Here is an 18,676-nt window from a genome sequence, read left to right on the forward strand (position 1 = left end):
GTTCACAGAAAATCTGTATTCATGACGTGATTGCATAATTGCATGCGGATTCTCGTCAGCCCACACATGTTGATTGTGAAAATTTACAATGTGATCACGTCGGAATGAAGCCTCATCTGTAAAGAGAACATTTGCACTGAAATGAGGATTGACACATTGTTGGATGAACCATTCGCAGAAGTGTACCCGTGGAGGCCAATCAGCTGCTGATAGTGCCTGCACACGCTGCACATGGTACAGAAACAACTGGTTCTCCCATAGCACTCTCCATACAGTGGCGTGGTCAATGTTACCTTGTACAGCAGCAACTTCTCTGATGCTGACATTAGGGTTATCGTCAACTGCACAAAGAATTGCCTTGTCCATTGCAGGTGTCCTCATCATTCTAGGTCTTCCCTAGTCGCGAGTCATAGGTGGAAATGTTCCGTGCTCCCTAAGACTCCGATCAATTGCTTCGAACGTCTTCCTGTCGGGACACCTTCGTTCTGGGAATCTGTCTCGATACTAACGTACCGTGCTAATCCATACATCAAATGGGCATCTGCCAACTCCGCATTTGTAAACATTGCACTGACTGCAAAACCACGTTCGTGATGAACACTAACCTGTTGATGCTACGTTCTGATTGCTGTAGAGCAATGAGTCACATGTCAACACAAGCACCAAAGTCAACATTACCTTCCTTCAATTGGGCCAACTGGCGGTGAATTGAGGAAGTACAGTACATACTGATGAAACTAAAATGAGATCTAGCATGGAAATTAAGCATTTCCGGACACATGTCCACATAACATCTTTTCATTATTTGTGTGTGAGGAATGTTTCCTGAAAGTTTGGCCATACCTTTTTGTAACACCCTGCATATATAGTTGGGATTTACATGATCGAGTGGGGGATAGCACTAAGATCTCGCAATTGTTGATGATCTCTGCATTATTGCAACCCAAGAGATAGTAAACTATTGTATTCAGACATTAGGACAACTGATGGAGAATTTACAACCTTGGCTCATAAACAACTCACTTTAAATATCTCCTAGTAAGACCTCTGTCTGTGTATTCATTAGACACAGATTTGCAGGCTTGAAACAAATAAAAGTAGGCCCATATACATTTCCAGTCAAGAAAACTGTCAGACCACAAACTGACGTGGAGCCCACATTTTGAAAGAGTAACACAAAAATGTGAAAGTTTAATAATTATTCTATGAGCAGTTACGGATATTGCCTGAGAGGGAGGGCGGGGGGCTGACACCAGTATAACTATACGCATTTACAGAGCACTCAGCACCTTTTTCAAACCTATTAGACTATGCAGGCATCTTATACAGATCTTCAAACAAGTCCATGCTACTTAACCTGGACAAAATACAGTATAATGTGCTCTGCGTCTAGGTCAGAGCGATGAAATCGATGTCAATAAATGCACTGTTATGGGAGACATTAGAAACATCACCACACACCACATCTCTGACAGTGTAATCTCAAAAAGAAGTTCATGCTGAAGCACAGTCAGTTTATGAGACCACTGGTTATGCAGAACATCCATATGGTGGAAATCAACTATTTTACCAAATGCTATTGGATCAACAAACAAGCACCAACATATGTTCAACATTACTTGAAAATAGAAGAACTCCACCTCAGGGTGATGTGCAAGACAGCTCTACCATGTTATGACAACAATTATCATACATCCCTCTCACAAATCAAAGCAAACATTCTGAATGATAGCTATGATAGTCCTTCAAAGCATGTATGGTGATACAAGTCTTAATGCACATAATGGCTGCCAAAATATTACACAAAGATGGTGCCTAGAATGCAAATGGCACTAGATATGCATTCATAGACCAGACAACACAAGTTTGGGGATGTTATGAATTACCTGTACAAATGTCCGTTACACAGAGTCCGTAGCCATTTTAGAAACACTTAACAATGGAGGAAATTGCAGTGAGGGCAAATTTATTTTCTTAACTGATTCCTGAGCACAAGTCATGACCTCAAAAAACAATTTTACACAGCAATATGACAACACAGCCAACTATGATATTATGCAGCAAAAATACATCACATTAATGTGGGTCAAAGGGCCCAGCGGCATCTGCAGCAACAAACAAGCCAACAAGTTCGCTGAATGAGGTCCTGCTTCAGGAATGCCATGGCATCCGAATATTCTGCACTCAGACTTTATATGACTTTAAGGGCAGATTGGTTGATTTGGGGGGCAACGGGACCAAACAGTGAGGTCATTAGTTGCATCAGATTACAGAATGATAGGAAAGGAAGTTGGCCATGCCCTTTCAAAGGAACCATCCTGCCATTTGCCTGAAGCAATTTAGGGACATCAAGCAAAACCTAACTCATGATGGCCAGAAGTGGCTTTGAATCGTCGTCCTCCTGAATGTGAGTCCAGTGTGCTAACCACTGTGCCACCTCGCTTGGTGACTTAAAAGCGACAATGCAATTGAGGTGGGATGAGGAAAGGAGCAGAAGAACCAGTGGCAAAGGGTTCAAATGGCTCTAAGTACCATGGGATTTAACATCTGAGGTCATCAGTTCCCTAGACTTAGAACTACTTAAACCTAACTAACCCAAGGACATCACACACTTCCATGCCCAAGGCAGGATTCGAACCTGCGACTTTAGCGGTCGCGCGGTTCCAGACTAGTGCCTAGAACTGCTCGGCCACCCCGGCCGTCAAAGGGAAACATTATAAGCAATACCCTGTGACGCTATCAATGCAATGGTAAATGAAGCACATGGTGTGAAGGGGACCTTATACAACCATTGTCAAATGAATTTCGAATGTGGTCACTTTATATATATATATATATACTCCTGGAAATTGAAATAAGAACACCGTGAATTCATTGTCCCAGGAAGGGGAAACTTTATTGACACATTCCTGGGGTCAGATACATCACATGATCACACTGACAGAACCACAGGCACATAGACACAGGCAACAGAGCATGCACAATGTCGGCACTAGTACAGTGTATATCCACCTTTCGCAGCAACGCAGGCTGCTATTCTCCCATGGAGACGATCGTAGAGATGCTGGATGTAGTCCTGTGGAACGGCTTGCCATGCCATTTCCACCTGGCGCCTCAGTTGGACAAGCGTTTGTGCTGGACGTGCAGACCGCGTGAGACGACGCTTCATCCAGTCCCAAACATGCTCAATGGGGGACAGATCCGGAGATCTTGCTGGCCAGGGTAGTTGACTTACACCTTCTAGAGCATGTTGGGTGGCACGGGATACATGCGGACGTACATTGTCCTGTTGGAACAGCAAGTTCCCTTGCCGGTCTAGGAATGGTAGAACGATGGGTTCGATGACGGTTTGGATATACCGTGCACTATTCAGTGTCCCCTCGACGATCACCAGAGGTGTACGGCCAGTGTAGGAGATCGCTCCCCACACCATGATGCTGGGTGTTGGCCCTGTGTGCCTCGGTTGTATGCAGTCCTGATTGTGGCGCTCACCTGCACGGCGCCAAACACGCATACGACCATCATTGGCACCAAGGCAGAAGCGACTCTCATTGCTGAAGACGACACGTCTCCATTCGTCCCTCCATTCACGCCTGTCGCGACACCACTGGAGGCGGGCTGCACGATGTTGGGGCGTGAGCGGAAGACGGCCTAATGGTGTGCGGGAACGTAGCCCAGCTTCATGGAGACGGTTGCAAATGGTCCTCGCCAATACCCCAGGTGCAACAGTGTCCCTAATTTGCTGGGAAGTGGCGGTGCGGTCCCCTACGGCACTGCGTAGGATCCTACTGTCTTGGCGTGCATCCGTGCGTCGCTGCGGTCAGGTCCCAGGTCGACGGGCACGTGCACATTCCGCCGACCACTGGCGACAACATCGATGTACTGTGGAGACCTCACGCCCCACGTGTTAAGCAATTCGGCAGTACGTCCACCCGGCCTCCCGCATGCCCACTATACGCCCTCGCTTCAAGTCTGTCAACTGCACATACGGTTCACGTCCATGCTGTCGCGGCATGCTGCCAGTGTTAAAGACTGCGATGGAGCTCCGTATGCCACGGCAAACTGGCTGACACTGAAAGCGGCGGTGCACAAATGCTGTGCAGCTAGCACCATTTGACGGCCAACACTGCGGTTCCTGGTGTGTCCGCTGTGCCATGCGTGTGATCATTGCTTGTACAGCCCTCTCGCAGTGTCCGGAGCAAGTATGGTGGGTCTGACACACCGGTGTCAATGTGTTCTTTTTTCCATTTCCAGGAGTGTACCACACGCATACACAAACCACCCACTTACATCACTTGGGGCTCACTGACAACCATCTTTGTACTTGTAGAGAAGAAGAAGTAGACATGAACCATATAATTTTGGAATGTCCTGCAATGACAGAGAGGATAGGTCGTACACTAAGTCAAGTGACTGGTATAGGGGGACAAAGACGTTCATTGCATTACCACTCTTTTGGTAACAACAGGCGTTACAGTGGATAAACTCATATACACTGAAGAGCCAACAAATCTGGTACACCTGTCTAATATCGAATAGGGCCCCTTTGAACAAGCAGAAGTGTCGCAACACAATGTGGCACGGACTCGACTAATGTCTGAAATAGTGCTGGACGGAGCTGACGCCATGAATCTTGCAGGGCTATCCATAAATCTATAAGAGTACGAGGGTGTGGAATCTCTACGCAACAGTACCTTACAAGGCATCCCAAATATGCTCAATAATGTTCATGCCTAGGGGAGTTTGGTGGCCAGTGGAAGTGTTTTTTCACTCAGAAGAGTGTTCCTGGAGCCATTCTGCAGCAATTCGGGACGTGGGATGTTGCATTGTCTTGCTGGAACTGCCCAAGTCCGTCAAAATGCACAATGTACATGAATGAATGCAGGTGATGAGACAGGATGCTTATGTATGTGCTACCAGTCAGAGTCATAACTAGATGTATCAGGGGTCCCATACCACTCCAACTCCACATGCCCCACACCATTAAAGAGTGTCCACCAGCTTCAACAGTCCCCTGCTGACATGCAGGGACCATGGATTTATGAGTTTGTCTCCATATCAATGCACATCCATCTGCTCAGTACAATTTGAAACAGGACTTGTCCAATCAGGCAACATGTTTCCACTCATCAACAGTCCAATGTCGACATTGACAGGTCCAGGTAAGGCATAAAGATTTATGTTGTGCAGTCATCAAGGGTACACACGGGGGCCATCGACTCCAAAAACCCACATCGATGATGTTTCATTGAATGGTTCACATGCCGACACTTGTTGATGGCTCAGAATTGAAATCTGCTGCAAATTGCAGAAGGGCTGCACTTCTGTCACATCTCTTCAGTCTTAATTGGTCCCGTTCTTACAGGATCTTTTTCTGGCCGCAGCGATGTTGGAGATTTGATGTTTTACTGGATTCCTGATATTCACAGTACACTCATGAAATGCTCATATGGGAAAATTCCCACTTCTTCACTACCTGAGAAATACTGTGTCCCAATGCTCGTGCGCTGACTATAACACCATGTTCAAGCTCACTTGAATCTTGATAACCTGCCATTATAGCATAACCAGTCTTACAACTGCAGCAGACACTTGTTGTCTTATATAGGCATTGCTGGCCAGAGTGCCGTATTCTGTCTGTTTATACATCTCTATATTTGAATACACATTCCTATACCAGTTTCTTTGGTGTGGCCACTCTAAGAGGACACAGCAGAAACAAAGAATTGCGTTGCCTGGAGGTCGGACCCCAATTATCCAATACATCAGGAGACAAATCATATACATAAAGTAAAGTAAAGTGTACTTGTACAAATCTTTTAGTTAAAAATAATACATCTTTTATTGTAACTGATTTTCATTTAAATTTTGTACACACAGAAGTATAGTGTATACATACCAATTTTATAAAAATTATACCTGTTTTGCTATAAATGGATTTAAATTTGTACATATACAGGGTGAGTCACCTAATGTTACCGCTGGATATATTTCGTAAACCACATCAAATACTGACGAACCGATTCCACAGACCGAACGTGAGGAGAGGGGCTAGTGTAATTATTTAATACAAACCATACAAAAATGCACGGAAGTATGTTTTTTAACACAAACCTACATTTTTTAAAGTGGAAACCCATTAGTTTTGTTAGCACATCTGAACATATAAACAAATACGTAATCAGTGTCATTTGTTACATTGTAAAATGTTAATTACATCCGGAGATATTGTAACCTAGAGTTGATGCTTGAAACCTCCGACGTTCAGTTGCGTGTTCTAACAAACACGGGCCACGGTCGGCGAGCAGCATGTGCAGGGACATGTTTACGATGATGACCGTGTTTACGAGTGTGGCTGTAGTGCACTGTTGTGGTTTGGTCTAGCTGTCGCAGTGTTCGCATGTAGCGCTTGCTGCTATTGTTATTCTGCATTTGTCTCTGCACACAGACCAACTGTAGTACACCGTGTTACTAGACATCTGTGATAGTGTAGTGTTGTAGGAACTGTGACCATGGTGAATTCGAACTCTGAAAAGGCAGAGATGATACTCATCTATGGCGAGTGTCAACGAAATGCAGCTGAAGCCTGCAGGGTGTATGCAGAACGGTACCCGGACAGAGAGCATCCAACGTGCCGCACATTGCAAAACATCTACCGCCAACTGTATGCAACAGGTATGGTCGTAGCACGCAAACAGGTCCGTAACAGGCCCGTCACAGGAGAAGCGGGTGCAGTTAGTGTGTTAGCTGCTGTTGCCATGAACCCACACATGAGTACACGGGACATTGCAAGAGCCGGTGGACTGAGTCAAAGTAGTGTCATGCGCATACTGCATCATCACCGCTTTCATCCATTTCATGTGTCACTACATCAGTAATTATATGGTGATGACTTTAATCATTGAGTGCAATTCTGTCAATGGGCATTAACAGAGAATGCGTTGCAGTTCTACCTGTTTACTGATAAGCGGGTTTCATAAACCATGGGGCAGTAAATCTACGGAACATGCATTACTGATCCGTGGACAATCCTCGCTGGCTCAGACAGGTAGAGCGACAGCGACCGTGGACTGTAAATGTATGGTGCGGAATCATTGGCGACCATCTCATTTGTCCTCACTTCATTGCAGGGGCCCAAACAGCTGCAATGTACATTGCGTTTCTACAGAATGATCTGCCAACGTTGCTCGAAAATGTCCCACTGGAAACACGTCGACGTATGTGGTATCAGCATGATGGTGCACCTGCAAATTCCGCAATTAACACTAGGCTAACTCTTGACAGGATGTTCGACGGGCGTTTCATAGGACATGGAGGACACATAAATTGGCCAGCCCGTTCTCCTGATCTTACACCTCTGGACTTCTTTCTGTGGGGTACGTTAAAGGAGAATGTGTACCGTGATGTGCCTACAACCCCAGAGGATATGAAACAAGGTATTGTGGCAGACAGTGGCGATATTACACCAGATGTACTGCGGCGTGTATGACATACATTACGCCAGAGATTACAATTTTGTGCAGCAAATGATGGTCACCACATTAAACATCTATTGGCCTGACATGTCGGGACACACTCTGTTCCACTCCGTAATTGACAACGGAAACCACGTGTGTACGTGTACCTCACCCCTCATGGAAATGTACATGTGTGTCAGTGAAAAAGACCAATAAAAAGGTGTTAGCATGTGGATGTAATGTGCTGTTCCAGTCTCTTCTGTACCTAAGGTCCATCACCGTTCCCTTTGGATCCCTACGTAATTCGTTGCTCTCCGATACACACGATTGAACAGCGGAGGAGTGGTACTCAAGCGCCAACTTTAGGTTACAATATTTCCTGATGCAATTAACATTTTACAATGCAACAAATGGCACTGATTACGTATTTGTTTATATGTTCAGATGTGCTAACACAACTAACGGGGTTCCATGAAAAAAAAAAAACGTAGGTTTGTGTTAAAAACATACTTCCATGCATTTTTTAATGGTTTGTATTAACCAATTACACTAGCCCCTCTCCTCACGTTCGGTCTGTGGAATCGATTCGTCAGTATTTGATGTGGTTTAGTAAATATATCCAGCGGTAATATTAGGTGACTCACCCTGTATAATAGTCAAAAGTGACAGTTGTTACTGATATGTATAAACTATGGTTGGCTGCATGGTAATGAAACCAAAAGTTAATAAATAAATTTAAAAAAATACATCTAACACAACTGAAGTAATTTTTGCTTTACCCAACTACACGTGTGTTTATTTTACCGAATTATCCAATGTGAATAGTCAGTGTATAGCTATATTTTAACTGAGAAAATGGATTATTTTTGTACACCTGTTGCTGCAGCGCTGGTGAAATATCATGAACATGATCCTTGGAGGATTAAAAAAATCTAACAGAGTATGGTGGATGTTTGATTTTCCCCCCTGTCATCAATAAGGCTACTTCAATCAAGTATTTCAATTCAGAAGTTTTTAACTGAAACTGAAGGATAATAAATTAAAAATGCAGATCATCTTTTCAGATAATTCCTTTTGAAATTGGATAACGATCTATGCAAGTAGAGGAGGAGGAGATTAGTGTTTAATGCCCCGTTGACAACGAGGTCATTAGAAATGGATTACAAGCTCGGATTAGGGAAGTATTAGGAAGGAAATTGGCTATGTCCTTTCAAAGGAACCATCCCAGCATTTGCCTGAAATTATTTAGGGAAGTCACGGAAAACCTAAATCAGGATGGCTGGAGACGGGTTTGAACCATAATCCTCCTGAATGCGAGTCCAGTGTGCTAACCACAGCACCACCTCACTCGGTCTATGCAAGTAGAAATTACTATTATATTGTGTCATAAGTAAAAAATTTTGCTATTACACACTGATGGAAAAAAAGTCACAACACCAAGAAGGAATTGTGTGAAAAACAATAGTTGCTAGGTGTGTTTCTACACCTGACAGATGATGTCTATTCAAGTTTCATGCGAATCGCATAAGAGTGCCACTAGTAGCGTTACTATGATGATGCAAATCAGGCTTACTTTAAATACATGCTGCAATGGTCACGAGTGTTAGTTGCCTTTGAGACTGGACGTGGTGAGTTTATTTTAGTCAAGAATGCCTTTAAGGCAACATAGGCGCTATTATCAGCATGTCACTGAATTTCAACTGCATCATTTACTAGGGCTGCAAGAAGCTGGATGTTCCTTCTTAAATATTGCAGAAATACTTGGCAGGAATGTAGCCACTGTACATGATTTCTGGCAGTGGTGATTACAAGAATGAATAACCACAAGAAGACTAGGCTCAGGACAGCCACATGGCACTACTGAGAGGAAAGACCATTATGTTTGGCGTATGGTTCACGTGTATCTACAGTGGCAATTTGAGCAACAGTTGGAACCACAGTGATATAATGAACTGTTACACATTGTTTACTTCATGGACAGCTTTATAATTTATGGACCTTTTTTATGTATCCTTCTTTGGTTCAGTGCAATTCTATTTATGAATCTAACACTTACTTGAGATTTTCCCCACTGAATTCTTTATCAAGAAATTTGGTGAAATGTTCCTTCCCTACAGGATCTTGCAGTAGCTCCTGAAGGCTGAATGCCCAGCGTTTTACTCGCCGAGCAGAAATTTCTTTCCTGCAAGTATATGAGAATATGCGTTATTCTGTCATCTACCTAACATAAAAATAATGTGTCTCATGTTTATAACATAAAAGTGATATTTTATCACTCTAGACAAAATGTCTCTCAGTAGATCTGCAATCATGCTGAATGCTAGTACTCTTGTCTTGGTCACTTATATTTGTTCTTATTTACCATCTCATTACTTGTTTCAGGATAAACCCATCATCAGATATGTCAAAATCAATATATGAGGTGTCATCAAAAAGTAATTGGAACTTTTTAATTTTTCATGCTTTATACATCCTGGTTTCAAATAGTTTTTTTTTATCTTGTTAGTTCCTGATATGTTTGCATTTTCAGCCATTTTGAATATTAAGTTTATTGTTCATAGTCAAAAAGGTCATAGATGTTTTTATGTGCTCAGCATATTTTTAATGTGAGTGCTATGAACATTTCAAAAAGGGTTGAGAAGACAATGAAGATGATGACCACCCTGGACAATAGCACACCAGTTACTGATAACAATGTGGAAAAAGTAAACAAAATGGTCCTGAAAAGTTGCTGAATCACCCTCTGTGGGGTTCCTAACAATGTCGGCAAATAATTTGGCTCATGCCGAGCAATTTTTTGGGTGTTTTTGGCATGAAACGAGTAGCAGCAAAGTCTGTTCCACAACTGGTGAATTTTGACCAAAAACGATGTCACATAGAAATGGTTCAGGAATTGCTGAATGACATCAACAATGTTCCAGAACTTTTAAAGAAGGTTGTAACAGGTGACAAAACATGGGTATACAGGTATGATGTCAAAACCAAGGACCAATTGTCTCAGTGCAAATTATCTGAAGAGTCAAGACCAAAACAAATTCAACCAGTTCAATCATACGTGAAGGTTCTTCTCACAGCTTTCTTTGATTAGAGTGGGGTAGAGCATCATCAGTTCTTGCCTTATGGCCATACTGCATTTCTTACTACCTGGAAGTTATGCACTGTTTATGTGACGCAATCTGAAGAAAATGACCAGAATTGTGGCTGAAGCACTCCATGGAAATTGCGTCATGATAATGCCCCTGATCACATTCAGTGCCTGTTAATGATTTTTTGGTAAACAACAAAACCATTATGTTGCCTCAGCAACCATGTTTGCTGGACATGGTCTCCTTTACTTCTCTCTATTCCTGAGGTTAAAAAGAATTATGAAAGGACTTTGTTTTGTCACCATTGATGAGATAAAAACAGAATGGCTGAAGGAGCTGAACAAAATAATAAAAAATAAGTTTCAGACGTTCTTCCAAGACTGGAAAAAGCACTGGCAAAACTTAATTATACCTGAGAGGAATTACTTTGAAGGGGAAAAGATGATGATGAATAAATAAAGATTCTTTGATTAGGAAAAAAAAAAATTTCCATAACTTTTTGATCATGCCTTGTAACATAGCCTGTCATCCACTGTTTCATCCCATAACACCCAATGCCCCTGAAATTATGGAATGGACTAGGAGATGACATGATACTTTGTAGTGATTTTGACAGATCCGATGATGAGTTTATCATAAAAAGCGTTTTGAGATGATAAAAAATTATATTGGTGAGCAAGAGAAGTGTATTATAATTCAGTGCTGTTTTACACAGTAATATGTAACATGTTGTATGAAGTAATGGTCTCTTATCACATGTAATCACCTGCTACATATTCAGGGTGGTCCATTGATAGTGACCAGGCCAAATATCTCACGAAATAAGCATCAAACAAAAAAACTACAAAGAACGAAACTCATCTACCTTGAAGGGGGAAACCAGATGGTGCTATGGTTGGCCCACTAGCCATAGGTCAAACGGATATCAACTGCATTTTTTAAAATAGGAACCCCCATTTTTTATTACATATTCGTGTAGTACGTAAAGAAATATGAATGTTTTAGCTGGACCACTTTTTTCGCTTAGTGATAGATGGTGCTGTAATAGTCACAAATGTATAAGCACCATGTAACATTCCACCAGTGCGGACGGTATTTACTTCGTGATACATTACCCATGTTAAAATAGACCATTTACCAATTGCGGAAAAGGTCAATATCGTGTTGATGTATGGCTATTGTGATCAAAATGCCCAACAGGCGTGTGCTATGAAATGGTGCAATGCATGCTGATTTCCTACTTAATGTTCTACCAATGTTACTACAAGATGTTTCACTACTTGACAGAATGACGATGTACTTCCAACATGATGGATGTCCGGCACATACCTCGCGTGTGGTTGAAGCGGTATTGAATAGTATATTTCATGACAGGTGGCTTGGTCATCGAAGCACCATACCATGGCCTGCACGTTCAGTGGAACTGATGTCCCCAGATTTTTTTCTGTGGGGAAAGTTGAAGGATATTTGCTAACGTGATCCACCGACAACACCTGACAACATGTGTCAGTGCATTGTCAATGCATGTGCGATCATTACAGAAGGCGAACTACTCGCTGTTAAGAAGAATCTCGTTACACATATTGCCAAATGCATTGAGGTTGACAGACATCATTTTGAGCATTTATTGCATTAATGTGGTGTTTACAGGTAATCACGCTGTAACAGCATGCGTACTCAGAAATGATAAGTTCAAAAAGGTACATGTATCACATTGGAACAACCAAAATAAAATGTTCAAACGTACCTATGTTCTGTATTTTAATTTAAAAAACCTACCTGTTACCAACTGTTCATCTCAAATTGTGAGCCATATGTTTGTGACTATTACAGCACCATCTATCACAAAGCGAAAAAAGTGGTCCAACTAAAACATTCATATTTCTTTATGCACTGCACGAATGTGTAATAAAAAATGGGGGTTCCTATTTAAAAAGCAACGCAGTTGATATCCATTTGACCTATGACAACACCATCTAGTGGGCCAAACATAGCGCCATCTAGTTTCCCCCTTCAAGCTAGACAAGTTTCGTTCTTTGTAGTTTTTTCATTTGACGCTTATTTCGTGAGATATTTGGCCCGGTCACGATCTATGGACAACCTTGTATATTAACTTTGAAGTTTTCTTATAGTTTTGAGATGGTTAATACGACCTGATAGTTTAAAAATAATTCATTCCTGCTTTAAAAACATTCAAATACTTAAAGACTTAAATATAAAGATTCAAATATTTAAAGAAGATGCACAATGGATGAGAACAGAGGTATCATTGAGTTTAACCTTTTTATTTTCGTCATTTGGCTTTTGTCAAATTTAGAAGTTAGTTGCAATCTGATTGATGCTCATGTCCAGTTTGGACTAGAGACTAATATAATCAGATTATATAAAAGTTACACATTTAGTGAGCCTCTATAGAAACTGTGTCTCTCTTATTCTTGTTAGGGGTATAAAGCTGAACGAACATACATGTGAGCAACACATTGTTTACAGCCATGTTCTTAAAGTACCACAGGCAATAATTTTTAGTAATTAAATAATCTTCCATTTCAGAACTAATTTCTTGAATATTGTATTCATGCTTTCCATTTCTGTTTCATTCCAGTTCCAAAAATAATTAGCACAACTCACGCTGTTTTTTCCTGCTCCCATAATTCAGTACTGTCTGAAATCCATGGATTAGTAAGCTCAGGTGGAGTGAAAAATGGATCATATTCAATATACTGTTCAAAGTAGCTGATGCATCTGAAACAACAATTCAGTTTTAGTCATTAGGTATTAGATTTGCAGTTATATTCTTTTATCGGTAAAATATAAACAATATCAAACTATAATTATTTTAGTCTGGCACCTACCCGGAACTCTTACACAGAGCGACAACAACAAATCTCAGTTCTATTAGAAAGCAATGGAAGTGTTTCAATGGTATTTCCTTTTGCGAAACCACTGCACATGCAGCAAGCATGTCAGACAGCGCTTACTATGTTTTTTTTTATGTCTGATTTAACTCCGTCAACAACATTTAATGATTGCAAAAAAGTTACTTTTAGATAAGTGCTCAAAACAATCTATACAATTTCATGCAACATCAAAATATATGTGAGTTACATACATGCAGCAATATTCTTAAATTACATTAGTACTGCAATTCTTGACACTGCAGTCAGCAGAAATGAAATAACTGCACAAAGTAAAGCAAGAGTAGCAGCAGTACAGTGTATGCAGTGGTAGAATGCTTATAGTGCATATTCCAATTCTTCTGTACCACTTCATTAAACACTAGAACAATTATAATGACACCCAAGTCATTTTGATCTGTCTACACAATACTATTGGGTAGACATAAGTAATGAGGGTGAGCTGCAGAGGAACAAGGTTAGAAGATTATGACAATCATACTCTCTTTGTAGGGTCACTGTCTTCAACTTGAACAAAAACTGAAAGAATGTACAACACAGGAGGAAAGTGCCTGCCAGATCAAAGGATGAGAATGGAATGATGTGTATAATCATTTTTTAATATGATGTTTTTACAATGAGCAGGAAAAATGTTCACTTTTAAGTACTACAAAACAGTGACAACAATACAAAGCAAACATAAGTTATCTTTTCCACTATAAGAAAAAAATGTACATGTTCATTCAGATCCAGTCTCTAGTCATCAGAGTGATTAAATCATGCATTATAAATGAGAATATGGAGGTTTCAGTAAATGCAATCAGTTGCAAATAAATGTATGAGGACTGGAATTGAGTTTTCAAGATATGAAACCTCTTCTGTGGGAAAATGCAACTGTCAGAAACCTCCATAGTTGGGTAAAATATTTAATAATATTGGAAGCAAAACTATATCAAGAAAACTATAAAATTATGAGACAGAACTGAGAAATGTAAGTATTACCAGTAGAAACATTTAAAAGCACATACACTATCCTAGCTTTCAGAACAAATAGTTCCTCTCTGGAGACGAGGAAGGGATTGACTGGAAGGTTAAAAAGTAAGAACAGGCCACTCATAACCCAGGATGATAGTGACCCATTTATTACGGCATTTCTATGCATTCACAAATAATAATGTTACAGTAGTAAAGGGCTATCAGAATTGTGTGCAGTTTCAGTTCATAAAGTATGTGCAAAGTACTGTTCAAGAACCTAGGTATCTTACCACAGTCAAACAAGCAAACATATTCCATTATCTGAATTTTACATGCTTATGAACTGATTCAAAACACCAGCATTCACTCATAAAACATCAAACAAAAATTATTTGCACAAGGATAACACCACTACAACCATTGCACACTTAGGTGTATACTGTTGTTCAGTTACTATTTTCAGTAGGCTTCTAACGGAAATGCAAAATGTGAAGAATAAACCACAGATTTTCAAACTGAAGTTGGAATGCTTGGCGGATGCACATTCCTCCTCATACTAGTTCCATTCATTAGTTTAGAAACTTAGTTGTAATGCTGTATTCATATGTATGCAAATTTGTAAACCTTTTGATTCCAGTAACAACAAGTGTGTTAGATGCTTAACAACAGATATGGTAAGTGCAATGACATACCGTATGTATTAACTTTAAATTGCTATGCACATTTTGGGTGTGAATTAGCAAGAAAAGAAGACATTATAAACAGTGTTCACAAAGACAATGTGGAATTGTTAGGAAAAACAAAATCCTTAGAAAATTGTATTAGGGAGCTGCAGAGAAACATTAAGGATGGTTCCAAAAACGTTCAAATATGAAAAACTGTTTACAATCTTCAATGCATCAGCATTAAAATATCTGACAAACAAGATGCAAAAACAGACAAGGAAAGTGAAATGATGACAAAAATGAGTGAAGTGACAATGACCAAGAGCTTTTATATTACAAATAATTCTGTCCAGAGTGAAATGGTTGGGAATGAGACACACAATGAAAACAAAATACAGTACTTATTTTAGTGGACAGCCAGGAAAGAGGGTATGTATCACTTCTACAGGAGAAGTTAGACTCTTCTTACCAGGTAGAGACATCATGAAACCAGGTGCACCTTTAAAGGAAATCACAAGAACTGCAATTGCCACAAAAACTTCCACAACAGACAATATATTAGTGGTAATAGGAGGAACGAATTAGATTGATAGCCCCATTCAAATGGTTAAAAAAAACATGTTTACAAAACATAAGGGCATATACTGAAACTTGGTCATAAAATGAATATAATAATCCACCCTATACCAACACAATATTGTGTACAACATCTAAATTCAAAAATTGAAGCAACAAATCATTATATGATACAGACTATCAATAAATTAAGAAATACACACAAAAGAAGGTATTTTCACACCTACTGACTTAGCTCCACATGTTGTCAGTGCACCTGAACTTGTATGTCTGATAGATTATTAGAACGATGGTAACATTGACAGTTCAGTATATATTTAACAATATATTAGGATGTAGTAAGTGTCGTACTCATCAGATCTTGTGGGACTCTCACAGTCAAAAGGCTGTATTTTGACAACGACATGTACTCATGTCAGATAGTTTTATATTCTGACAGAATGTAACTTTGCAGTGTTACTTGAAAATGGCCATAAGGCCGAAATTGCAATAGTAACAATAAATATTTTATACAGTCAATGGTGACTATGATGTCTTTTAAGAAAAAGAAGAACTGCTATAGTTACGTCTGAAAAAACTACAGACAAGGGAATAAGAAAAGAGAAAACAGAAAGCATAGAAAAGAAAATGACCAAAACAATACAAAATACAACTGATCAGTGTATTGCAAAGAAAAAGACAGAAGACATAGAAAAGAAATTAATCCAAACAATGCAAACTACAATACACCAGTGGCTCAGGATAATGGAAAAGAGGAAAGAAGACATCCAAGGAGTTAACAATGATCTGGACCAAACAAACTAAACATAAGAAAGAAGATTTCAAGATGTCAATCAGTGCAATCGTGAACCTGTCTCATCTGTCGAAAATGTTGGCCCAGTGACTGCAGAATCATATGCTGTTGGAAAGACCTGCAACCTCAATGGACAACCACTCAAGCATCAGCAACACTCACTGTGACAGAACAAGAAACCTCAACAGGATCTGCAGCAAACACTCAAGGATCAACGCCAACCTCACCAACAGCAGCTGCAATAGCTTCAGCATAAGCACCAACCACCTCAGCATCAGAAGCAAGTCCAGCAAGCCCAGTTAGAAGGAATATGAAGCAGCCAAGTGACCTGGATCTTTTATTGCCAAAATCAGCAGCTACAACGCCAGAAGAAGGAAGGACACTAAGAAGCATGTAAGCTGCAAAACTGAAATACCAGGAATTCTGATGTCCCCAAAGAAAAAAGAAAACAAAACAGAACATAGAAAAGAAATTGAGACTAATTTTTATTTTCAAATATTTAATCAAAATGTTCAGTATGTGTCAAAAGAGCAGAGGACATGTTGCTGAAGTATCAGATATCTTCATAATGATTGAGCATGAACTGACAGAAAAAAGGGGTAGCTTTTTATGTGGATAACGGCATAACTGAATGTTTTCCATGGCCAGTTACAAACCACAGACAAATATGTTTTCAAGCAGCAGCAATTCAAACAAATTTTCAGGAACACAAATGTCTAGCTTTAGGTGTATATTGTTCTCCAAGCTCTAGGCTAAAAGATTTCCCAATAGAACTTGTGTTGAAGTACCATTTGACAAACCTGTTAAAAAAGTCCCATACTTAATAGTAGCCAATGACCTAAATATAAATACATTGAAAAAGAGCAGCTCTACAAAATGTTTCCATGGTGTTGTACATACAAACTATATGAAGCTGCTTGTAAATAGCCCAACAGGGAGTGATGAATCATCAGACACAGTAATAGATCATGTTTTTAAAAACATGCTTTTAAATCAACTGAAAGTGCACACAATTAACACAGTCATTTCAGATTACTGAGTTCAGTTAACTGAGTTACAGAATAAGAAACTGCTAACTGGAAATATTGGAAATGTTACCCAGATCAGAAGACTTGAAGGCTGTATACTGCACTGATGTGGAAGAAAGCTGGAAGACTTTCATTTCAACCTCAAGTCACCACATAAACACAGCTCGTTCAAAGGTCAGCAGAAAGATAAGTGTATGACATAGTAATAAATGGATCACCAGAGACCTCCACCTCAAAAATGGCTACATCAGCACCTCTGTCCACATCAGACATACCCACCACCAATAGCACTTCCACTTCAACAGCTGCCACCCATTCCATACCACGAAGTCCCTTCAGTACATCCTAGTTACCCATTGCTGCTACATCTGTAATGATGAGCTGTCTCTCTCCAAATATACCAAGGGTATCACTGAGGCCTTCACAGGCCAAAATTACCCATCCTCCCATAACCACTTACTCCACTCCGGTCACCTACCCCTTCAACATCAGGGCTACCTGTGAAAGCAGTCATGTGATCAAAAAACTAACTGCAACCACTGTGTTGTGTTCTATGTGGGCATGACAACCAACAAGCTGTCTGTTCACATTAATGTCCACTGACACACTGTGGCCTAGAGACAGCTGGACCACCCAGTTGCTGAACATACTTCATTTCAATGTCTGTGCCATCTGGAACCTTTGTACAAACACCAGTTTTTCTGAATTTCACAGATGGTAACTTTCCCTGCAATATATCTTAAGTTTACACAACCCTAGCCTCTACCTATGCTAGTCCCTGTCATGCACCCACCTATCCTGTTCCCTGCTCCCACTCCAGCACTACACTACTACATTCCACCAACAAACCCACTAACATCTCCTTTTTCCCCCTCCTCTACATCTCTCCTTTTCCAATCACCTTCCCACCTGCACCCCTACCTCCTCAACCTCCCTGCTTGCACCTAGCATACCTACCCTGTCCCCACCAATTCCCTGCATGCTCCCACAAGCAACACTACACCCTCCCACACCCATAGCCTGCTATCCCTCCCCCTCCCTTCCTTGGCCTCCTCCTTACCCCCAGCACTCAGATTGCTTCTCCCATCAGATACAGTAGCTCACAGTCTTGTCTCAGTAGCTGGAGACAATGGTCACATGTGTAAGTTGTAATTCCATGAATGTGTGTGTGTTTTCTACATTAGAAGAAGGCCTTTTGTCTG

The 18,676-nt window shown here is 40.5% G+C and overlaps 1 protein-coding gene across 2 annotated transcripts in view; it reads right to left on the bottom strand.

The window, feature by feature from the left end:
- The window catches only part of LOC126297709 (regulator of G-protein signaling 7), a 221,400-nt gene that overhangs the window by 44,333 nt on the left and 158,391 nt on the right, over nt 1–18,676 (bottom strand). For both annotated transcript variants that reach the window (XM_049988840.1, XM_049988841.1), the window contains exons 9-10: nt 13,172–13,285; nt 9,514–9,639 (exon numbers count right to left, since the gene is read on the bottom strand). In XM_049988840.1, the coding sequence (XP_049844797.1) occupies nt 9,514–9,639; nt 13,172–13,285 (240 nt within the window). The remainder of the gene's footprint in view (nt 1–9,513; nt 9,640–13,171; nt 13,286–18,676) is intronic.

Source organism: Schistocerca gregaria, chromosome X (genome assembly GCF_023897955.1).
Source record: "Schistocerca gregaria isolate iqSchGreg1 chromosome X, iqSchGreg1.2, whole genome shotgun sequence".
In the NCBI taxonomy this organism is placed as follows: Eukaryota; Metazoa; Arthropoda; class Insecta; order Orthoptera; family Acrididae; genus Schistocerca; species Schistocerca gregaria.